This window comes from Pleurodeles waltl, chromosome 8 (assembly GCF_031143425.1).
Source record: "Pleurodeles waltl isolate 20211129_DDA chromosome 8, aPleWal1.hap1.20221129, whole genome shotgun sequence".
NCBI classification, from domain to species: domain Eukaryota; kingdom Metazoa; phylum Chordata; class Amphibia; order Caudata; family Salamandridae; genus Pleurodeles; species Pleurodeles waltl.
Genome location: NC_090447.1, coordinates 1,449,794,334 through 1,449,819,785, shown reverse-complemented (window position 1 = coordinate 1,449,819,785; position 25,452 = coordinate 1,449,794,334). Strand labels below are relative to the sequence as shown.

At 45.4% G+C, this 25,452-nt stretch overlaps 1 protein-coding gene across 1 annotated transcript in view; it reads left to right on the top strand.

Annotated features, from left to right (window-relative positions):
* The first annotated feature begins 9,249 nt into the window (after positions 1 to 9,249).
* LOC138249256 (putative gastrointestinal growth factor xP4) overlaps positions 9,250 to 25,452 on the top strand; it is a 58,433-nt gene continuing 42,230 nt past the window's right edge. Inside the window, exons 1-3 of the mRNA XM_069203227.1 lie at positions 9,250 to 9,513; positions 12,101 to 12,247; positions 21,502 to 21,645. Coding sequence (XP_069059328.1) covers positions 9,300 to 9,513; positions 12,101 to 12,247; positions 21,502 to 21,645 — 505 coding nt within the window. The 5' untranslated portion in view covers positions 9,250 to 9,299. The remainder of the gene's footprint in view (positions 9,514 to 12,100; positions 12,248 to 21,501; positions 21,646 to 25,452) is intronic.

Genomic DNA, 25,452 nt, shown 5'->3' with positions numbered 1-25,452 from the left:
CTGGGTGCTTTGCAGGATTAGCATCAGAATTTTTTACGCTAATCCTGCAAAGCGCCAGACTAGCGTAAAAAATTCAGATGCTAGTCTCCTAACTACTGCCATGGTGCGCTGTTTTTTAAATATGGTGCACACAGGGTGGCATTGGGGGCGCTAAGAGGCGCAAAAAAAATGGCACAGCACTGTTTTTAGCACCATTTTCTTTAAATATGCCCCTTTGTATGTAAGTGCATACATGGCTTTACCTTTTCTCATGAGTATTCTCAAATTGTGTCATGCAGCAAACTGGTGATATTTTATGTGCAAAATCAAACCTGGCTTAGATTGTATTCATCAGCTTTTTTAATTTTTGTCATTCTGGCAATTCACAATATTTTGTCTGCAAGTTCATACCTCTCTTACCTTTTACTCGTGAATGATTCAACACAAATTACACTCACGTCAAAACTCTAGTGAAAGTCTAGAGGTGCACGTGATAACGCGTCCCTTCCTAGGTAATTTACTTATTCTGGGACTAGTTTTAGGCCAATGTATCTTTTGACCTTGATTGGAGACACCTTAAGACGAGATAACTAATTAGCATGTCTATCAATAGATCAATAACCTCATCAATATTCACAATAACAAATCAATCAAATTAGTTAATGACATTAAGAAACCCAAAACACCCCGTGACCTTTCAGTCATGAATTACCACACAAAATTTAGTAAGATTTATGATATTTATTCCCTATTGGTTACACTCTACTATAGCCTTAGAACTCGCCGTAGCGGGCTCTACCGGCTATTAAAGGCCCGCTCCCCGCGTTAAATGCCCGAGCCGAAGGCGAGGGCATTTAACAAGGGAGAGGGACTTTAATAGCCGGTAGAGCCCGCTACGGTGGGTTCTAAGGCTATTAGAATATTCTGCCACTCAGGGCAGAATGTTCTATTAAAAAAAAAAAGTTCACGGAGCCCGAGGGGATTAAAATCCCCTCGGGCTCCGTGAGGCTTTGTTCACAGCTGTTGCTGTGAACAAAGCGAACATTGGAATGTTGGCGCTGCGGGCTTTTACCGGCCAGTAAAAGCCCGCAGCACTCCATTGTTTTCAATGGAGCCCCCAGCATTCCAATGTTCTAATAGCAAGTTTATTAGTCTCAAAACCAGAAAACACATCAACAATGTCACAATATGGCAACTTGAATAAGATTTCATCAAGGCAAAGATCATAAACATTAGAACAAAACACAACGCCAACATGGATTAACTTTAGCAGAGTATCATTTGCGCATTATTCAACAAAGCATAGATTCAGTTGTTTGTCTATTTGCGTTCGTTTTAGTGAACCCCTTAACTAACCTAGAATTAGAATTGGCATGTTGGGCTTCATGCAAAACAATTTAGCAGCACAAATTTAGAAAACATCTAACTATGGTCTCTATCAAAAGAAGCAGTTGGTACCTAGAAAGAAAAGGCAAACAGACAATTACAATTTCATTATCATACAGTTACCCTCTGTTATGGGTCAGCATACAGAGTCAGTCTTCGTCCTCAGGACATCAGTTGATTCGCCATCAGTCAGGAAACGCAGCAAATTTCAGCAAGACAGGCAATACGGGACACTTCCCTCATAAGGAGGAAAAGTATAGAACGGGCAAGGCAAGGATAAGGACAGTTTGAAGAATCAAACAGCAAAAATCCTTAAGACAAAGCAAAGAATGGCACGTAATGGCAATGGCAAAAGTGGCCAGGAATGGCTGCTTTCTCCTTGTGACACGGGATTATATCAATTATGTTATACAGTCTCCTAGGTCAGCAACTCTCGAAAGCCCCTCGAAGCTAAAACCCATACTATTAAAACAAAAGGATTAGATGGGGGATCTGATAAGTCAGTGGGTTGCTGTCATAACAGGCAGTATATAGAAAACATACTGGCAACAGTAGAGGATAAGTTAGCGACAAAAATGGCTGACATTTTTTGCACATTATTGCTGAAAATTGAAGTACTTACCCAAGAGGTTCATAGTCTGAGGGTACAAGTAACATCGACACCAGCAGATGTACTAACGGTACCTCTAGATTTACCATCTGGAAATTGTGTTGAGCAGGCAATACTTGCGGGCAGCAGTTTAAGACGTAAAGCCCCATGTAACGAAACAAGACTGGAGGCGGAGCCCACTATACCTAGGGAACCCGAAGTAATTCGACGGTCCCTAGAGGGTAGGCCCCAACCAACTCGAGTCCATAATGAAGCAAGAGAGCACAACAATAATTATAATGTTAGGATTGATCTCCCACCGGAGGCCGCCCCATTTGTATGTATATTGTCAGGGGTCCCAGAACTTAGTTCAGGTAAAAAAGAGGGTTACAATGACTTAAAAAACAAAGTAGCCTTCTGGCTTACTAAGAATAGACCCCTCCCCCCTACCATTGATGGTAAAATTTTAAATGTGAGAAGGGTGGGTTGGCTTGGCCACATGATTAAAGATATCCCAGGTGATCTGCTAATAGTTAATTTCAGGAGTACTAATGTGGTCCCATTTTTGAGAGGCTGGTGCCCGCAACTTGCAGATGGACCAATAGTCACGTGGGAATTACCAGATTTTTATCCTACGGTGTATCCCGAGGTGAAGGTGCCCTCCCAGATTAACAAAAATGTCATTAACCCTTCCAGGGGTTGGTTCGCACCAGAAAGCATTGAACCCTTGATCACTGCCGGAAGATATGGGCCGTTATCCTGCCTAGATGAGAATGATTGACTGATCGGTAGAGAAGAAATAGTTAATATAACTTTATTAAAATCCCCCCACATAGAAGATATAAGTTGGAAGGCTATTGCCACAGACCAAAGTAATAATCCTGACACTACCCCTGTTGGTACATTGTCTGCATTACCCAATGTTAGCACGGACTCACCCTCTGCTTTAGCCGAGCCTGTCGATATGTTATCAAGGTATATATCCTGGAATATAGCCGGTCTGGAGTCCAGCCAGTGTATTCCTGATTGGAGGGACTTCATAGATCAGGGCGATATAATTGCATTCCAGGAAACATGGGCTATCACACCGATATTTCGGGTGGGGTATCTGAACTTTAGCAAGCCAGCAACTAGAGGCCAGAAAGGGCGTCCTGTTGGAGGTCTTACAATTTGGGTCCGCCAAAGTGCGGGTGTAAGAGTTGAAGAAGTGACAATTGATAGTCCAGACATAATTGCCTTAAAGATAAAGTCCAACCAAGGTATAAATATCCTGTTGGGCCTCCAGGGAGGAAGGGTTTCTCCGACCCTCCTCCTGTTGGATGACATTCTATCAGGAACAACGACCGATGGCCACAAGATTGTGATGGGGGATTTTAATACATGTTTTGAGCCTTTGGGTACTGAGGACGGCCCGCTCACCGAGGATGAGGATCTATCCTGGGGTATTCCCCAACTCGAGATACCTCCGATTGCTAAGTGGTCGAGCTCAGCCACCTATATCAAGGGGCTATGCCTGGATATGGGTCTAAGAGCTGTTAATGGAAGGGTCAAGTCAGATAGGAAGGGCAGGCACACGTTCAACAACGGCAGACACAGTAGTCGTATCGACTATATTATGGTCGATGTAAGGCAGTGGTTTGCAGTTGTTGATATGCTAGTTACGGAACGCCCAGAGAGCGACCATGACCCGCTGGTTTTGACCTTAAGGGATTCCAGCTTTCAGAGGTCTGAGGGCAGTGGTCCTAATATTACAGATAAAGAGGTCATTGTGAGCAATGATATGCGCAGGGTACGTTGGCCCAAAATAGCTGTGGACGCTGGGGCCCGCAGGGCGATAAGAACCTTAGTGTCTAGTTCTGTGGAGTTTTTAAACAATTGTGGCTCACAGGACGAGATTAACAGCGAACTTATACGCACCCATTCTGACTTGTTTCAGGAACTTAAAAAGTTGTTCATCAAATTTATCCCTAAACAACCCAGGACCAAGAAATACTCATCCACTACCTGGTTTGATAAAGAGTGTAGCAAGACAAAAAGAGTTCTCTTTGAGGCTATTAAAAACAAAAATCATAGCCAGATTAGATCTTGTAGAAAACTCTATAATGAGGCAAAACGCAAAGCAAAACAAAAGTGGGACGAGGAACGCTTGCTTATGCTGTCAGAAGCCTGTGATAAACGCAATATGCAACAGTTTTGGTACCTCATAAAATGGGGTATCTCGCAGGACGCCCACTATAGCCCAGCATCTGTCTCTAATCATCAGTGGGTAAAAAATTTTGAGGATCAGTTTAAGTGTCATACAGTTGAAGTGACTATACCCTACTGTCTTGAGCCCGTCGAGCCGTTAATATTCTCAGCTACTGAAGTTATCAATTGCCTGCAAAACATTCCCAAAGGGAGGGCCCCTGGCCCTGATGGTATTCCAGCTGACATTTTTTTGGAAGACCAGGACCTGTGGGTACCTTATATACTCCACCTGGTGAATGCAGTTGCAGCAGGCGCTAAAATTCCTGACTCATGGTATGGGGCAGAAATCCTTCCTATACACAAGAAAGGCGATCGCTCAGTACCCTCAAATTACCGGCCCATCAGCCTTATTGATGCGATCCAAAAAATCATAGCGCGCCTCATTTTAGGGAGGATACAGGAATGGATAACAGACTCAGATATTTTGACTCCGTTGCAGGCGGGTTTTAGACCTCATGTAAGCACCCTTGATCAAGCCTTTCGTTTTGCCCTTTTATATTGGAAAACTGTTTTTTTGGGTAAGGGCAAGTTGTATGCAGCTTTTGTGGATCTAAGATCTGCATTCGATTTGGTCCCTAGGTCTAAATTATGGGATTGCATACTGGAACAGGGAATGCCCAGGGCTCTAGTGCGACTCTTAATGAATCTTCATGCATACACTTATGCCCAAGTCCGCTGGGGTAAGCCTGGCGAGGTTACGGACAGGTTCCATGTTTTGAAAGGTGTTAGACAAGGATGTGTCCTGGCTCCCACTTTGTTTTCCCTGTTTATTAACGGGGTTACCAAATATTTTGCAACACATCCCACGGATGCTCCCCAGATAGCGGGAATGAAAGTACCATTGTTCATGTTCGCGGATGATACCTTGTTATTATCAAAGACAAGGCAAGGGCTCCAGCAGGCCCTACTCAGATTTGAGTTATTTTGTGACGAGCATGAGCTAGAAGTAAATGTTTCTAAAACAAAATTCATGGTACTAAGAGGTCGAACACAAACTGTGGCAAGGGTTAAAATGGGTGGTGCTTTTTTGGAGCAAACTAATGTATTTACATATCTGGGTGTGCATTTTAGTGATAATTTTAGTTGGAAACCTCAGATCGATATCCAAGCACTTAAACATGTTCAACTAGGTGGTGCCCTTCTTAAGGAATGTAAAAGATCATTTACCCGCCCGATGTCCCCACTTATGGAAATCTATGGGTCAAAAATTCTTCCCTCAGTCTTGTATGGGGCAGAGCTTTGGGGTTATAGCAATCTGGACCGACTGATGCTGGCCCAAAATAGATTTACAAGAGGGGCGGTTGGTCTTCCGAGGTCATCCCCACGTATCCCGCTCCTTTATGACCTTGGGCTCCAACCGGTGGAAGATCAAGCCAGATTTCGGCCCTTGACCTTCTGGCGGAGGTTGTGGTCTACCCCAGAGCTGTTATTATATGCGAAAGCATGCCTCGAGGTAAGGGACACCCTAGGATCCGATAAGATTGGTTGGTTTAAGGGTGTTAGAACCACCCTTTGTGCCATGGGTCTAGGTGCCCTTTGGTACAACCCAGACTCAGCTACTTTTCCTTCAAAAAAAGAGCTGAAACAACTATATTGGGAATAGGTGGTAGGCATAAGACACTCATCCCTTATAGGTAGTTCCCTTACAACAACCTTTGTACACGTGAAAGATGTCTCTGCAATTGAAAAGTACTGGGATGTTATTACAAAACCTCTGGACCGCAAATTATATCACCAAGTTAGAGTGGGCTCAATACCTTTAAGGTGTTTAACCTCAACCTGGGGCACTGGAGGCCCAGATAAATGCCCATTGTGTACTGAAATGCGGGAAAATGTGAGCCATTTGTTCTTTGTCTGTCCATTATATGCTGCCCCAAGGAAGAAGTGGTTGGTACCCCTATGCAAAAGTCTGGGCACACAATCGGCCGAGACTGCTTGTAGGATCCTTAAAACAGATCTTTCACCTACTATAGCAATAGGGGTGGCCAAATTCTTGGGGTGGGCATGGATAATTCGTTCTGAACTACTAAAACAGCTATATGTTTTAGATAAGTAAATTATCTTGAACTTTAGAACTGAGTTTTTAAAGTAATGTTCTTCTTTTTTTTTTATATGTTATAATATTTAACAAATGAAGCATTAGATAGATTTAATACGTTCTTAGTAGCTTTTATGAAATATTGTATTTAGTATTTTAATCGTTAGCACCGATAATTTTATAAGTATTATGACGTGTAGCATGTCTTTTATGATGAAATATCGAATAAAGACTTCATTGACTTGACTTGACTCAGTCTCCTAATTTCCAATTGGGCAAACGTTGGTGCATCATTATCTCCAACCAATAATCAGGTAGTCACCTCATTAGGATTGTCACTTTAGAACAGTTCTCACATAGTTTAATGGCTCTTGTAATTGACGTCTCCAACGGGTAGAATGTCAGGTACAAACTTTTATTCTCGCGGTCCCAGTCAGTAGTTCCATTGTCTTTACCAGTTCAGGCGACCTTGTACCTGTTGCAAGTTTACACTGTTGCATTTGGCAAGAATGTCTCCTTGAGCAAGTCGGGTCTCATGAGAAAGAATTTACACATCGTTTAGCTTCTGGAAAAGTAAAACTACATGTCCTTCAGCAAGTCAGCACATCGCACGTTAGAGAAACGCATTTAATAGGAGACCGGCAGCTAGGCCCCGACTCATGCTAACTAAGGCCTAGTAATTAATTTTAGCAAAATCTTAACATATAGCTCTTAATACTAACATAAAACCACACACTAGTACATCAATAATTCATTATTAGTCAACTTCGTTTATCATCGTATATATTGGTGGCCACTCCCTGTGGGCACATTTTCAAGCGCCTATGTTAAAAGCACATTAATACAATTTTCTATGCGACATCATTAGGCATTAATTTGCAAACATTTCATGTTAATTTTGATTATAATGACTACACTCCAACACATGCGAAAGCCAAGCTGAAATGAAACATCATCACCTTCACATATTTTTCTTTTGTGATAAATTCCTGAAGTTTGCAAAAAATCACAACGTTGTATTCCTTTAATCGGTTGGTGGACTAGGTGAAACACATTTACGATAACAAGCAGCCAGGCTTGAAGCTGGCATTGTCTACAAAAAGATACCCTTAGTTTGTGAGATCTGCAACGTCATCAACGGTTCAGCGAGATTTCATCAGTAGCAGTTCTGAAAATGTGCTCTAACTGTAACACCAAAGATGGAAATCAGCTCTACTTAACTCTGCATCCCCCCCCCTGAGGACACGGTCAGATTTAAATGTATCCAATTGAGACATGCACTGACGAAAATCTCCCCATTTATGCAAGTGTTCTAGAACGAGTTACCCCTGGAATATAGGGTTCTATCAATGCTACTGCATAAACCTGCAACCTTGCTGATTTATAAAACCATACTAAATAACTGCCACCGACCATTTTAGTAACCTCAAGAAAAGATGAGAACAAATCAAGTGTATGTTAGACGATGCTTACTGGGTAGATGCATCCAGGCACCCATAAGAGGTCGCAATTTGGGGCTTTAGGCTGATACAACTAAGGAGTTTGCATTGATCATATAATGCCCGCACTAAGATCTAAGGACGGGAGCTTCTGTATACACTTCGGGCCTGCCCAAGGATTCGAGGGTTCTGATCCGGGATGTACGGATGCTCAGGAGGACAACAGAGGTAGAAATGGATCTGAGTGCATGATTGGTCTCTAAGGGCATTTTGCTCACCAAACATACCTTGTCGTTCTATAATGTTGTGCTTATGATTGTCAGAAGAGACATTATGCAATGTTAGGGGACACAGGGGCGGAAGAGGGGCATAGCCCCCCTCAGCCAGTAGGTGGGCCCAGAACATGGACTAGTGTATATTGGCAACAAATCTGTATGTACCTTCAGAGGTTGTCCCTAGAAATGTGCCTAAATTCGGGACTTGTGGTGAGAGGCTTGTCATTTACAAGTATGATATCATGCATGCTATAGGATAATAGGAACACTTTCGGGTGGTGGCCGAGACCGGATTCTTCCATTGTCAAGAACAGTTTGCGAGGGGGGGTTGCTTTCACAAGCAGGGCTACATGGCGGGGGTGACACCTCAACACCACACGCTGCAAATGTGCAAACGTCAGGGAATAGCAACACATCTATAGGTTATGTTTAAATTGTTGGTATGTATACATGTCTAAGATTTTTTTTTTTTTAAAGAACCTTCTGCATTCACCTGGTGGAAGATTTTGTTCAACTTTCAGTACCAGGATGAGGAGACTTCGGTTTTGGCTGGATGACAGATTACCTTCACCATCCCTCTTAATCTTGTTTATTCTCTTTCTCCTTCTCCCACATCCCCCCACACTTAAAACACATACAAATGGGACCCCAGATACAGGGGCTCGATATACTTCTAAGGTAACCGAGTTGACTGGTAGGCAGCACGTCATCATAGAACAGCTGAGATCCCTTAGAATTGGAGAGATGTGCTAGGGATTGGAACTACCTCTGAGAGTGAAAGCATCCATGTCATTAGTGCACTTTAAGTAATGGTGACATACCCACCAGAACACTTCAGTAAACAATCTATGCCTTGTGAACAGTTTTACTTCCTATTGATAAATGTTTAAAACATTGTCATAAGATGATGTAGTTGTAATAGTTTATTCGCATGACAGAGAAGAGGCACAAGCTCATTCGGCTCCTCCTTTACCAGTGAGATGTATTAAGTAATTACTTTAACGTTGTGCAGAAAAAGGAGGGATATCTGTTGTTTTAATCGTCAGGTGCTTCAAGGACAGTGTTGGTTTCAGTTCATCAGGATATGAGGGTGTCCTTGTTTGCTGGAGTCCTAGATCAAACAGTGGCACCAGTCCTGTGGAGGCCGCTCAATCGATCTCAGATCTTAATGAGCCCAGCCCTTGTATCTAGCCAAACCTTAATGATGGGTGTGAGGCGCTCGGCAGAGATGTCTTCCCTACGCAAATATTCCCCAATGCTTTAAAGCAAACAGGGATCTGTTATAAAACAGACCCCAGCAGCCAGAGGTTTGAGTCCCAGGCGTTACTGGGAATTCACCGACCACCATGGCGGCCAAACCCTTGCTGCTGCTTGCGGTTGCCTTAGCCATTGGACTGGCCAATTCACGGAAACATAACTCAGTTCTAAAAAGCTCGGAAGAGAGCGCAGAACAACCAAGCGTGGAAGAAGAGAGCGCTGAAGAACCAAGCGCAGAAGAGCCAAGCGCGGAAGAACCAAGTGCGGAAGAACCAAGTGCGGAAGAAGAGAGTGTCGAGCAATGTGAGTGCCTCGTTCGTTTACTAATATCTCCCTCGTTGCTGCTGGCTGCATATTTAGAGCTCATGGTGACAAGAAGGGATGAACATGGGGTGTCTGCGCTTTCTGCTAGGTGTGCTTCCTGTGGTTGTTGCTAGCTACAGAGCAGACAAGAGTAAAGTCCTGTATGCTAAGAGACACCAGGAGGTTCATCCTTGAATGCCCTGCAAAGGGCTGTGGTGGTACCCACTGTCCAGACCTCTAAAGAGCTAAAGGTCATGCTGGGATTAGAAATTAGACTAACAGGTTGCACATAGAGTGCGAGACTGAGCTGGGTAGAATTAACCCCATCCAGTAAATACCCGTGACCTATTGGGGTCTATTTATCAGACGCAACGAGTACCTGCTGTTTTAAGGTTTCTTTCTCTTTTAACAAAATAAAAATGAGGCATAAACATGCAGTATCGATGTTTAACCCCCCAAGGTCTGCACAGATTTACCCTTTTCCCGAGCATTTGCCCATTACTAATGTCACCAGGTTTTTGCTGGTGAAATCTATCAGTGAAAAATTAGCTCACATCCGGGATTCCATCCATGTGCAAACTCCTGATAACACAGGGATCTGAGTTTCCACCACTTCTCGGAATCAGAGCCATAGTGTTATCGTACCGATACTAAACTTAACACAGCTTGATCATCATATATGTTTACAAGCAACTGTGGCCTTGATCACGAGTGCACAGAGGGACATCGCACTATTTATAACACCTTTCGGTATTCCCCAAGTGCGATAAATAGCTGGAAGTATGGATTTGTCCCTAGAAATTAGGCATAACTTGTGGAATTTGGTGCTTATTGAGTACTTACCAGGACTTCAGAACCACTACTTTTTGGAATTTTAATATGTAGAAACATAAAGGGGGAATTCCACATGGTGTGAACTTTGTCGTACCTCTTGTAATTAAGAGCTTTGAGCAAGCAGGGGTTTGCACAGGAACCGCAGTTTAAGAAGACCTAGGAGTCTGCACATTACCATCGTGAACTATTTGGCTTTAATTAAACCTCCATCACCAACATGTGCTTGTTCCATTGTATCAGCCGGCAGCTTCCAGCAGGTGAATGGCAGGATGTATGATTAGTTACAGACAAAACAAATCAACTCTCCAGTGTTTAATTCGAAAATAAAAACGTGCCGGTGCCCAAAGCTCTTCTCTGAAACATGCGGCTGCTGCATTTAAATGTGCGAGCACGTAGTAATAAGGCAGCGTAATCCTGAAGCAATCTCGGGCCTCTTTAATCCATTTACAGCCTCTCCCTACCCTTTCAGCTCACTCTTGCAGCATTTTGATTTCTTTCTTTGAGACTCTTCTTCGTTTTTCTCTTCCTACGCCTTTCCCATATGTGTTTTTTGCTCGCAGTAAATGCTTGAGGCGGAAAAATAAGTGCCGGTACTAAAAAATAAGTGTCACTGACTACAACGTACTGATGTTGAAATATTGTTCGATTGATGGGAAGCTCTGGGTACCAATTTAAGCCACAACAGTGCACCACTATCGTTCAGGTTTGATTTGGAGCCACAATATTCTGACACTGTGGTGGGATGTGGCAAAGGAATGAGGTGACGTTATCACACAAAATGAAAGTTGGACTCCCGCCGGAATCCTACAGGACGCAATCCATGTGGTGGGTAGAACTTTGCTATAGGTCAACGAAAAGAGGAGCGTATACCTCTGACGGTGTAATGGGCTGGCCCAAACTATGCACAATGATAATTGATGCAACAGGCTCCCCAAATGCATCACTCACCGGACTAGTGGTGGAAAGTTGTTTCCAAGATATATTACATGACAGGGCCTTGTCTTAAGTCCAGCAAGTGTTTGGATTTAGGAAAGTTATTAAATTAATGGCTTCAGTGGCATTAAGAGTAAATTCTCTGGCGTGACTTTAATTTTACAAAAATAACACAGCACGCTCCACTGGTTATGCCAGATGACCTTGAGATGAATTCTGTCGTTATTGAGTGACTGAAAAATACAACAAGTACAAACAAGTTACGGATATAACACTTTAATTAATGTCAGTCACCAGTAGTTTGCTCAGGCCGCATCCCAGCGCATCGTTTTTTATACTCAGCCATAAGCATATCAGTCTTGGTCCTGCTCCAAGAAGAATAGTCCAGCCCGTGCTTCTACTTGTGCTGTGTGGCCTAGGAGGTTGATGGGGTGGGGGGGAGTGGTATAAAGGATGGCTGGTTTCTCTTCCTAGTTCTTCTCAAACAATATTCTTTAAAGCAGCACCTGTTCCATTATTTAACACAGGCTGCTTTTAAAGTAAGGTTACCCCTTTGAAAATGTAAATGAAAGGGCAGGGATCTCTTGTCCCATACATCACTTGTCGGAAGAGAAGAGGTCCCCATCTAATTTACTAGAGCTGAGAGAGATACGATGGACCATGTCAATGCTTATTCAAAACAATTAAATGGCATTTTCAGGGATCACTCAAAAAAAAGACCACGCGCTCTATGTTCTGTTTGTGAAAACCACTTTCACATATAGTATGCATATTATTTACAAGGATTTGTTCTTGTTTTGACTCTTTTCTGCCAATTCAGCTCATCACAAAGACTGCCTGGTAGCTGTGACGGAAAGACGAGACTGTGGGTATCCGGGCATCAGCGCCAGGGAATGCCGCAAGAGGAGGTGCTGCTATGACGCTCGTGAAGCGGGGACCATTTGGTGCTTTCATTCGCACAGAGGAGGTGAACCTTATTCAGAAATGTAATGTGTTGGCAAGTGGGCTATTATGATAATGACAGATCTAAGTGGCCAAATTAATCTTACTTAGGCCTTGATCAAAATGGAGTAAAAAAATGAGGGTGCAGATTGTGCACAAGCTATTTTGGGTTAATAGGGCATGCACAAATGAGTGGGTGAGCAATTTGCACCCATTTCAGAATTTAACACCTCAAAATAGAAATGAATGAGCCAATAGTCCATGGTATTTCCCATTCTGAGATGTGTAAACAGCACAGGTGCACCATTTGCTCTCCACAAACCACTGGAGCAAACGAGCTATTGACACCAAGTTTATAATCCTGTTTTGGATGCAAGCATTAGCTTCACTTCAGATGGGATTACCAGATCCATAGTGATAGGAACCCTACAGTGGTAGGAACCTTCAGGACAGATTTGGAGTTTTGCGTGGGTCTTGCACCCACCGTGTTAGCAGAGGCTATGACGCGAATGCGGAGCAAAAAAGTATAAATCAGTGCCTCAGTCTTTTCCTGGCAAGTCCAGGCTTAAAAAAATGAACATTGGAAGGACCACCCTAAATAGATGTTCGGATGTCGGCAGACTTACAGTTGGGTAAATGTTTCCACCTGTAGAGCCAGCTGAGACGCCATCATCTGAAATACCTCCCCCCAGGTACAAATAATGCAGGAGAACTGTGACCGTGGTGGGCATATGCTGCATTTTAGGTCTGGAGTTAGCCAAGATCTTTTGATTTTATACAAATTATGTATACAATATATTTATTTAACCCCTTAGCTGCCAGGCCTTTTCCCCCTCCTGTGCCAGGCCTTTTTTTGCCTATTTGGGGCAGTTCGCGCTTAGGCCCTCATAACTTTTTGTCCACATAAGCTAACCAAGCCAAATTTGCGTCCTTTTTTCCAACATCCTAGGGATTCTAGAGGTACCCAGACTTTGTGGGTTCCCCTGAAGGAGGCCAAGAAATTAGCCAAAATACAGTGAAAATTTCGTTTTTAAAAAAAAAAAATGGAAAAAGTGGCTGCAGAAGAAGGCTTGTGGTTTTTCCCCTGAAAATGGCATCAACGAAGGGGTTACGGTGCTAAACTCAGCAGCTTCCCAGCTTTCAGGAACAGGCAGACCTGAATCACAAAACCCAATTTTTCAACACAATTGTGGCATTTTACTCGGACATACCCCATTTTTGCAATTTTTTGTGCTTTCAGCCTCCTTCCAGTCAGTGACAGAAATGGGCATGAAACCAATGCTGGATCCCAGAAACCTAAACATGTCTGAAAAGTAGACAAAATTCTGAATTCAGCAAGGGGTCATTTGTGTAGATCCTACAAGGGTTTCCTACAGAAAATAACAACTGAAAAAGAAAAATATTGAAATTGAGGTGAAAAAAACATCAATTTTTCTCTACGTTTTACTCTGTAACTTTTCCCTGCAATGTCAGATTATCGAAAGCAATATACCGTTACTTCTGCTGGACTCCTCTGGTTGCGGGGATATATAGGGCTTGTAGGTTCAACAAGAACCCGAGGTACCCAGAGCCAATAAATGAGCTGCACCCTGCAGTGCGTTTTCATTCTATACCGGGTATACAGCAATTCATTTGCTGAAATATAAAGAGTAAAAAATAGCTATCAAGAAAACCTTTGTATTTCTAAAAAGGGCATAAGATAAGGTGTTGAAGAGCAGTGGTTATTTGCACATCTCTGAATTCCGGGGTGACCATACTAGCATGTGAATTACAGGGCATTTCTCAAATAGATGTCTTTGTTACACACTCTCCCATGTTTGGAAGGAAAAAATGTAGAGAAAGACAAGGGGCAATAACACTTGTTTTGCTAATCTATGTTCCCCCAAGTCTCCCGATAAAAATGATACCTCACTTGTGTGGGTAGGCCTAGCGCCCGCGACAGGTAATGCCCCAAAACGCAACGTGGACACATCCCATTTTTTTTAAAGAAAACAGAGGTGTTTTTTGCAAAGTGCCTACCTGTAGATTTTGGCCTCTAGCTCAGCCGGCACCTAGGGAAACCTACCAAACCTGGGCATTTTTGAAAAACAGAGACCTAGGGAAATCTAAGATGGGGTGACTTGTGGGGCTCGGACCAGGTTCTGTTACCCAGAATCCTTTGCAAACCTCAAAATTTGGCTAAAAAAAACATATGTTCCTCACATTTCTGTGGCAGAAAGTTCTGGAATCTGAGAGGAGCCACAAATTTCCTTCCACCCAGTTTTCCCCCAAGTCTCCCGATGAAAATGATACCTCACTTGTGTGGGTAGGCCTTGCGCCCGCGACAGGAAATGCCCCAGAGCGCAACGTGGACACATCCAATTTTTTGAAAGAAAACAGAGGTGTTTTTTGCAAAGTGCCTGCCTGTAGATTTTGGCCTCTAGCTCAGTCGGCACCTAGGGAAACCTATCAAACCTGTACATTTCTGAAAACTAGAGACCTAGGGGAATCCAAGATGGGGTGACTTGTGGGGCTCGGACCAGGTTCTGTTACCCAGAATCCTTTGCAAACCTCAAAATTTGGCTAAAAAAACACATGTTCCTCACATTTCTGTGGAAGAAAGTTCTGGAATTTGAGAGGAGCCACAAATCTCCTTCCACCCAGCGGTCCCCCAAGTCTCCCAATAAAAATGATACCTCACTTGTGTGGGTAGGACTAGCGCCCACAAAAGGAAATGGCCCAAAACACAACGTGAACACATCACATTTTTTCATAGAAAACAGTGCCTACCTGTGGATTTTGGCCTGTAGCTCAGCTGGCACCTGGGGAAACCTACCAAACCTGTGCATTTCTGAAAACTAGAGACCTAGGGGAATCCAAGATGGGGTGACTTGTGGGGCTCGGACCAGGTTCTGTTACCCAGAATCCTTTGCAAACCTCAAAATTTGGCTAAATAAACACATATTCCTCACATTTCTGTGGCAGAAAGTTTTGGAATCTGAGAGGAGCCACAAATTTCCTTCCACCCAGCGTTCCCCCAAGTCTCCCGATAAAAATGATACCTCACTTGTGTGGGTAGGCCTAGCGCCCGGGACAGGAAATGCCCCAAAGCGCAACGTGGACACATCCAAATTTTTGAAAGAAATCAGAGGTGTTTTTTGCAAAGTGCCTACCTGTAGATTTTGGCCTGTAGCTCAGCCGGCACCTAGGGAAACCTACCAAACCTGTGCATTTCTGAAAACTAGAGACCTAGGGGAATCCAATCTGGGGTGACTTGTGGGGCTCGGACCAGGTTCTGTTACCCAGAATCCTTTGCAAACCTCAAAATTTGGCTAAAAAAACACATGTTCCTCACATTTCTGTGGCAGAAAGTTCTGGAATCTGAGAGAAGCCACAAATTTCCTTCCACCCAGCGTTCCCCCAAGTCTCCCGATAAAAATGATACCTCACTTGTGTGGGTAGGCCTAGCGCCCGCGACAGGAAATGCCCCAAAGCACAACGTGGACACATCCAATTTTTTGAAAGAAAACAGAGGTGTTTTTTGCAAAGTGCCTACCTGTAGATTTTGGCCTCTAGCTCAGCCGGCACCTAGGGAAACCTACCAAACCTGTGCATTTCTGAAAACTAGAGACCTAGGGAAATCCAAGATGGGGTGACTTGTGGGGCTCGAACCAGGCTCTGAAACCCAGAATCCTTTGCAAACCTCAAAATTTGGCTAAAAAAACACATGTTCCTCACATTTCTGTGGCAGAAAGTTCTGGAATCTGAGAGAAGCCACAAATTTCCTTCCACTCAGCGTTCCCCCAAGTCTCCCGATAAAAATGATACCTCACTTGTGTGGGTAGGCCTAGCGACCGCGACAGGAAATGCCCCAAAGCACAACGTGGACACATCCAATTTTTTGAAAGAAAACAGAGGTGTTTTTTGCAAAGTGCCTACCTGTAGATTTTGGCCTCTAGCTCAGCCGGCACCTAGGGAAACCTACCAAACCTGTGCATTTCTGAAAACTAGAGACCTAGGGAAATCCAAGATGGGGTGACTTGTGGGGCTCGAACCAGGCTCTGAAACCCAGAATCCTTTGCAAACCTCAAAATTTGGCTAAAAAAACACATGTTCCTCACATTTCTGTGGCAGAAAGTTCTGGAATCTGAGAGGAGCAACAAATTTCCTGCCACCCAGCGTTCCCCCAAGTCTCCCGATAAAAATGATACCTCACTTGTGTGGGTAGGCCTAGCGCCTGCGACAGGAAATGCCCCAAAGCGCAACATGGACACATCCAATTTTTTGAAAGAAAACAGAGGTGTTTTTTGCAAAGAGCCTACCTGTAGATTTTGGCCTCTAGCTCAGCCGGCACCTAGGGAAACCTACCAAACCTGTGCATTTCTGAAAACTAGAGACCTAGGGAAATCCAAGATGGGGTGACTTGTGGGGCTCGAACCAGGCTCTGTTACCCAGAATCCTTTGCAAACCTCAAAATTTGGCTAAAAAAACATATGTTCCTCACATTTCTGTGGCAGAAAGTTCTGGAATCTGAGAGGAGCCACAAATTTCCTTCCACCCAGTGTTCCCCCAAGTCTCCCGATGAAAATGATACCTCACTTGTGTGGGTAGGCCTAGCGCCTGCGACAGGAAATGCCCCAAAGCGCAACATGGACACATCCAATTTTTTGAAAGAAAACAGAGGTGTTTTTTGCAAAGAGCCTACCTGTAGATTTTGGCCTCCAGCTCAGTCGGCACCTAGGGAAACCTATCAAACCTGTGCATTTCTGAAAACTAGAGACCTAGGGGAATCCAAGATGGGTTGACTTGTGGGGCTCGGACCAGGTTCTGTTACCCAGAATCCTTTGCAAACCTCAAAATTTGGCTAAAAAAACATATGTTCCTCACATTTCTGTGGCAGAAAGTTCTGGAATCTGAGAGGAGCCACAAATTTCCTTCCACCCAGTGTTCCCCCAAGTCTCCCGATGAAAATGATACCTCACTTGTGTGGGTAGGCATAGCGCCCGCGACAGGAAATGCCCCAGAGCGCAACGTGGACACATCCAATTTTTTGAAAGAAAACAGAGGTGTTTCTTGCAAAGGGCCTAACTGTAGATTTTGGCCTCCAGCTCAGTCGGCACCTAGGGAAACCTATCAAACCTGTGCATTTCTGAAAACTAGAGACCTAGGGGAATCCAAGATGGGGTGACTTGTGGGGCTCGGACCAGGTTCTGTTACCCAGAATCCTTTGCAAACCTCAAAATTTGGCTAAAAAAACACGTTCCTCACATTTCTGTGGAAGAAAGTTCTGGAATCTGAGAGGAGCCACAAATCTCCTTCCACCCAGCGGTCCCCCAAGTCTCCCAATAAAAATGATACCTCACTTGTGTGGGTAGGACTAGCGCCCACGAAAGGAAATGGCCCAAAACACAACGTGAACACATCACATTTTTTCATAGAAAACAGTGCCTACCTGTGGATTTTGGCCTGTAGCTCAGCTGGCACCTGGGGAAACCTAGCAAACCAGCGCATTTTTGAAAACTAGAAACCCAGGGGAATCCAAGATGGGGTGACTTGCGGGGCTCTGACCAGGTTATGTTACCCCGAATCCTTTGCAAACATCAAAATTTGGCCAAAAAACCACTTTTTCCTCTCATTTCGGTGACAGAAAGTTCTGGAATCTGAGAGGAGCCATAAATTTCCTTCCACCTAGCGCCCACGAAAGGAAATGGCCCAAAACACAACGTGGACACAACATATTTTTTCACAGAAAACAGAGGTGTTTTTTGCAAAGTGCCTTCCTGTGGATTTTGGCCTCTAGCTCAGCCGGCCCCAGGGGGGGCAGAAATGCCGTAAAATAAATTTGCCCTCCCAATCCCCCCAATCCCCCCGCCCCCGGGAGCGACCCTTGCCTACGGGGTCGCTCCCCCTGCATGACACTGGCACCAAAAAACAAATCCCAGGTGCCTAGTGGTTTCTGCCCCCTTGCCTGATGGGTCGCTCCCCATCTCTAAAAAAACAAACAAACAAAAAAAAACACAAAAAAATGTGCTCTGGCGCCTAGAGGTTTCTGCCCCCCCAGGGGCAGATCGGCCTAATAATAGGCCGATCTGCCCCCAGGGGGGGCAGAAATGGCCTAAAATAAATTTGCCCCCCAACCCCCACCACCCCCCGGGAGCGACCCTTGCCTACGGGGTCGCTCCCCCTGCGTGACATTGGCGCCAAAAAACAAATCCCCGGTGCCTAGTGGTTTCTGCCCCCTTGGGGGCAGATTGACCTAAAATCAGCCGATCTGCCCCCAAAGCGGGCAGAAATGGCCTAAATACAATTTGCCCCTCCAGGGGAGCGACCCTTGTCCAAAGGGTCGCTCCCCATTTGAAAAACCAAAAATAAAAATAAAAATCCCTGGTGCTTAGTGGTTTCTGCCCCTCTTGGGGGCAGATCAGCCTAATCAAAATAGGCTGATCTACCCTCCACGGGGGCAGAAATGGCCTAAAACAATCCCCCCCCCCCCCAGGGAGCGACCCTTGCCTAAGGGGTCGCTCCCCTTGCGTGAAATTCACGCAAAAAAAAAAAAACTCCCTGGTGTCTAATGGTTTCTGCCCCCCTTGGGGACAGATTGGCCTCATCAACATAGGCCAATCTGCCCCCAAAGGGGGCAGAAATGGCCTAAATATAATTTGCCCCCTAGGGGAGCGACCCTTGCCTAAGGGGTCGCTCCCCACCTAAAAAAAAAAAAGAAAACATAACAAAAAAAAAAAAGAACCCTGGTGCCTGGAGGTTTCTGCCCCCCCGGGGGCATATCGGCCTAATAATAGGTCGATCTGCCCCCAGGGGCGGCAGAAAAGGCCTTCCCAAAAAAATGCCCCCCCTGGGAGCGACCCTTGCCCAAGGGGTCGCTCCCCTTGCGTGAAATTCACGCAAAAAAAAAAAACTCCCTGGTGTCTAATGGTTTCGCAGATTGGCCTCATCAAAATAGGCCAATCTGCCCCCAAGGGGGGCAGAAATGGCCTAAAAATGATTTGCCCCCTAGGGGAGCGACCCTTGCCTAAGGGGTCGCTCCCCACCTAAAAAAAAAAGAAAACATAACAAAAAGGAAAAAAAAAAAAAAAAAAATCCCTGGTGCCTAGAGGTTTCTGCCCCCCCTGGGGGCAGATTGGCCTAATAATAGGCCGATCTGCCCCCAGGGGGGGGCAGAAAAGGCCTTCCCCAAAAAATGCCCCCCCTGGGAGCGACCCTTGCCCAAGGGGACGCTCCCTTTTGTCACTTTCAAACAAAAAAAAAAATCCCTGGTGTCTAGTGGGGTTTCAAAAGCCGGATTGCAAGCAATCCGGCTTTTGAAACACTGTGAGAGACTTCAAAGGGAACGAAATACATTTCCTTCCCTTTGAAGCCCCTCCGGGCCTCCCCCATGGGATTGAAAGAGAAATGCTTTGCATTTCTCTTTCAATCGCGCTGGAAGCTCTATGGGGGAGACCCTGTGACTAATCAGCGCACGCTCGCGCGCTGACGTCACAGGGGGGTTTGGGGGGGGTCAGGGGTGGAAGGGGAAGGGCTTCCCCTTCCATCCCTGACTTGGGGGGGTGGAGGAGAACCCCACAGAGGGAGCGCTAGCGCTCCCTCTGGGCTCTGTGCACAGGACTTAAATACCCCATATCGGGGTATTTTCAGTTTTAGGGGCGGGGTTGGGGTTTTAGTTTCAGGGGCGGGGGGGGGTCAGGGTATTTTTAGTTTTAGGGGCGGGAGTGGGGGTCGGGGGTTTTAGTTTTAGGGGCAGGGGTGGGCGCGGTCAGGGTATTTCTAGTTTTAGGTGCGGGGTGGGGGTTGGGGGGTTTTAGTTTTAGGGGCGGAGGAGGGTCAGGGTTTTCAGTTTTAGGACCGGGGTATTTTTGGTTTTAGGGGCGGGGTGGAGAGTTGGGGTTTTAGCTTCAGGGGAGGGGGCGTCGGGGCGGTTTAGGTTTAGGGTGGGGAGGGAGGGGGCGGGATATTTTTAGTTTTAGGGGCGAGGGTGGGGGAGGGGTATTTTTAGTTTTAGGGGTGGGGTCGGTTATTTTTAGTATTTGGGGGTGGGGGGTCGGGGTGGTTTATGTTTTTAGGTGTGGGGTGGGGGATTGGGGTGGTTTAGGTTTTAGGGGTGGGGATGGGGGTTGGGGTGGTTTTAGGGGTGGGGTGAGGGGTTGCGGTAATTTTTGGGGTGGGGTTTGTGTGGTTTTAGGTTTTAGCGGTGGGTTGGGGGTCGGGTAATTGGAGGGGTGTGGGGGCTTGGGAGGGTTTTCGGTTTTAGGGGTGGGGTGGGGGGCTCGGGTAGTTTTAGGGGCAGGGTGGTTTTAGGTTTTAGGGGTGGGGGTTGGGGTAGTTTAGGTTTTAGGAATGGGGTGGGGGTTGGGGTTGTTTTAGGGGTGGGGTTGGGGTGGTTTTAGGTTTTAGGGGTGGGTTGGGGGTTGGTTAATTTTAGGGGCGGGGTAGGGGGGGGTTTAGGTTTTAGGGGCAGGGTGGGGGGCTCAGAGTAGTTTTAGTGGCAGGGTGGTTTTAGGTTCTAGGGGTGGGGTACTTTAGGTTTCAGGGATGGGGTGGGGGTTGGGGTTATTTACGGTTTTGAGGTAGGGTGGGGGTTGCAGTAATTTTAGGGACGAGGTTGGGGTAGTTTTAGGGGCAAGGGTGGGGGGTTGGTGTGGTTTTAGGGGAGGGGGGTGGTCGCCGTAATTTTTAGGGGTGTGGGTGGGCAGCCAGGGGCGACGCATGCTGGAACCATGCATGCCTATCACTAATGCCTTTACAATGAAAAATTGTTGTCAAGGCATTTGCGGTAAAGGCATTAGTGGTAACAACGTGGTCGTTGTTCCGACCTCATTGTTCAGGCATGCGTTGGTCCAGCATACGTTGTCCGACATACATTCATGTTTGAGATGTGAGCACAGGGCATAACTTTATTTATACTTCTGGCCCTTGATCTTTTCTATGTAAAATATTCCAGAAAAATTATGAAAAGATGGTCTTCTCTGACAAATGTTAATGTATGCTAATCTATCTATCTATCTATCTATCTATCTATCTATCTATCTATCTATCTATCTATCTATCTATCTATCTATCTATCTATCTGTGTCCGTCTGTCTGTGTGTCTGTCTGCCTGCCTGCCTGTCTGTCTGTCTATCATCTTTCTATCTATCTATCTATCTATCTATCTATCTATCTATCTATCTATCTATCTATCTATCTATCTATCTATCTATCTAGCTATCTATCTGTCTATCTATCCAGTTGTACTTCAGCTTTCAGGGCACAGCACAGGTTGTCAAACCTGTTTTTTTTCCTACACAGATAAAAAGGAGTGCTCCCTGAACCCCAAGGAGAGATCAGACTGTGGCTACAGTGGCATCAGTGCTGAAGAGTGCCGCAGGCAAGGCTGCTGTTTTGACTCCAGTACCCCTGGCAAAAACTTGTGCTACTACTCTCGTTCACAAGGTAAAAAGGTGATCTTAGCTATGAGGTTGTGACTAAGAGTTTTTGGATTGTTTTCAGAAAATTAGTTCACTTGCTTCATCTCCCTGCTTTACAAATGCATTTTGGTTACTAAAGCGATACTGCTATGTTAGAATCAGAGAAGCTATGGTGCTTATTTATGAGAGGCTTGTACAGCAGTTGGTCAATGTTGGAAATTTGGTCTCTAGTTGGCAGAGGTATGCACCTTGTACAGGTAGGGATCACAATCCCAGTCAGTGTAAGTCACAACAGAACCTAAGTTATCCTTTGCTCACCCTCGGGTAGCTTGGCACAGAGCAGGCAGGCTTGACTTAGAAGGCAATGTGTAAAGTACTTGTGCAATAACACATACAGTAACACGGTTAAAACACCACAAAAAATACTCCACACCAGTTTAGAAAAATAGATAATATTTATATGAATAAAATAAGACCAAAACAACAGGAATCCAATAGGCACAATTCAAGGTATTACGTTTGTTAAGTTTTGATGAATCTCAATCCTTAAGAATCAGTTGTTGTGACCTTTTGACACAAAATACCTGGGATGCGTAAAAAATAATGACACAGAGGAGAAGGCGCGTCAAAAAGTAAGGTGATGTGTTGGTTTTTCCAGCGAGACAAAGATGATGCATTGTTTCTTTCCACAAGGCAAAGTGATGTGTCAATTTCTGGGTACACAGCCTTGGTTCCTCATTGCGATGCTGAGATATTTTAACACCCAGGGACGATGCCTGGAAAATCCAAAATGCGTTGTGAAGTGGAAACAGGCGCTGCATCAATTCTCCGGGCAATATAGTGAGTTTTCAGTCACGTGCCAGGCTCTGCATCAATTCTGCCAGCGTTGGGTCGAACCAATCTGTGTCGAACCAATCTGTGAGGCCACACAAAGTCACTTTGAGTGGCTTTAAATGGCCTCATAGATTTTGAGCTAGGGAACTCAGCGCAATCACTGGGTTGCCTTACTGTGCATCAGGGAGGCATTCCATGAGTATTGCGGTGGGAGTACTCATGCAAAACCCACGGATCATGACGCATCCACAGATTTACAATGGCTGTGTCAAAATCTTACACCTCCCCAGGGGAGGAGCTATGAGGAGAAATATCTTTATTTCTCCTTGTTCTTTCCTCTTACTATGTGTGTGGAAGGTGCACCTTCCTGTACAAAAATAATCTTACATGCAGTGTAGACACCCTTGCTCCATGGTGCATGGGTGCCTGATTTGGCACTAAGCGCCCATTGTGCACCAGTGCAGAGGGAAAGAGAGGAATGTGCCATATTCCCTAAATACGGTGCATTCCTGTCCTTTCCAAGTGATGCAGTGCACTGCAGCAAACTGACTTTCTGTGCTGCACTGTGCCACTTTCTTATAGATCTGGCCGTATGTTCACAATGCACTGTCTTATAGTTCACTAGAAATTCCAGTCTGTATACTGACATTAGGACAGACAGATATCCTCACATTGCTCTGTTCTCCATTGCATGTATTCCATGTCTGTAGGAATTTGTTGGATCTGGCCCTTTTTGCAGGGTCAATCTTAAACTTTTTGCCTCCTTCCTGCTATTTTTTCTGACCTATTATTGTTGGTCTTAGGACTCTGGGCACTTTACCACTGCTAACCAGTGTTAATGTGCATATGTTCTCTGTATAAATTGTATTGGTGATTGGTTTATCCATGATTGGCATATTTGATTTACTTGTAAGTCCCTAGTGAAGTGAACTAGAGGTTCCCAGGGCCTGTGAATCAAATGCTACCAGTGGGCCTGCAGCACTGATTGTGGTACCCACATGAGTAGCCTTGTAAACATGTCTCAGACCTACCACCGCAGTATATGTGTGTGCAGTCTTGCACTGCCACTTCAACCTGGGAAGGTTACCCACTTGCCAGGCCCAAACCTTCCCTTCTACTACACCCCTAAGGCGTGCTCCAGGTAGCCCCATGGGCAGGGATGAGTGTTTCTAAAAGGTAGGACATGTACTGGTGAGGGTTACATGTCCTGATAGTGAAATACTGCCAAATTCGTTTTTCGTTATTGCAAGGCCTATCTCTCCCATGGGGTAACATGGGGACTGCCTTTAACAATCTTTTAAATGCAGTTTCCCATTGGGAGCAGATAGAGCTAAGGAGTTGCCAGCTAACTCTGGTCTGCACTCCATGCCACTGCATTCTATGCCACTCGAATCTACCCTGCGTCACTGCCCTTTGTGTCACTCAACTCTATGCCACTCCACTCTGCACCACTCTACTCCACTTCACTCTGCGACACTGCACTCTACACCTTTGTACTCTATGCCACTCGACTCTACTGGGGTCTCTGAACTCACAATTTAAAAATACATCTTTTGGTAAAGTTGTTTTTTAGATTGTCAGTTTGAAAATGCCAGTTTTAGAAAGTGGGCATTTTCTTGCTTAACTATTCTGTGCCTTTGCATGTTTGTGGAATCCACGTCTTGGTCAGACTGACAGTTGGGCTGTTTGTGAATTCCCTCTAGACAGTGACACAAAGGGAGCTTGGGAGTGTGTTGCATATCTTGATGAGTCTCCTGTGCTAGAGTGGGGAGGGAGAAGCTGACACCTGCATCTGAAAGAGCTGTGCCTGTCCTCACACAATGCGGTCTCCAACCCCCTGGTGTGTGTCTGGGGCCAGATCTGGATAAGGCAGGATCTTGTCAACTAAAGAGACTTTCCTTTGAAGTTTACCTACTTCAAAGGCAGAAATGGGTATGAGTAGTGGACCCAAAACCCAGACTGTTAGAGTACTTCGGGATCAAGAGAAACCTCTGCCAAGGAGAAGTGCCAACGAGCTGGAGGAAGAGTACTGCCTCTTTGCTGTGTGTGTTTTGCTGGGTTGGCCTGCAGTTGCTGCTTCTACCTTAGAGGGGGCAAAGACTGGACTTTGCTGTGTATCCTGCTTGTGAACTTTCTCCAAGGCTTCTACTGAGCTTGCATCCTGTTAAGAAGTCTCAGGGACAACAAAGACTTCACCTACCATGCTCTGGGTTCACTTGCTGCGGACTCTAACTCACCAGGTGGTGCCTACGCCAGTTTCTGGGCCCTTGGGAGTGAAAGCTGGTGCAAAACCAAAAAAAAACAAGTGCACCGACTTCGGACAATGCCTGGACTGATACTGCTGCCTGACTCTGCGACACCACCTGCAAGTGAAGCTGTGGTCCCCGCTGGAGTGCGACAACCCCGACCGACATCGCAGGACTGACGCTGCAGCAGCCGCTGACGTTCTGTGACTTTGTGAGTCTGGAGTCCCATGTCCCTGAGGTTCATGACACCTGACTTCACCACGGTGCCTGCAGCCCGTGACATTACTGCAACCCAGCGAGGTCACTGAAGCATAAGGAACCAACACTTCGCACTGATGCCACCTCATCTCCATTGCTCCGCAGCAAGGACCTGACGCCTTGCACCGATGCCTCCGCTCCTCGGCTCTGCAGCACTGGAACTGATGCCGCACCGGATCCAGTGACGCCTCAGTTCCCTGACTCCATGCACCAGCTTATTTCCTCATTTTCACAAGGTACGGTACCTGGGGGTCCGTGTGACTCAGTGACTGGCGCCATTGGCGTCAGATGGTTGGGAATGACTCTGTCACAACACAGTTATAACACCAAATTGAAGCATTTGAGTTTCTAAGCGCTATATTCAAGTTTAATCATTGAAATTTCATAACTTTGCTTGTATATGTTGGATTTTTGTTGTTTTGGTCTTGTCATACTCAGTCAAATATCGGCTATTTTCCAAACTAGTGTTGAGTACTTTGGTGGTGTTTCACTGT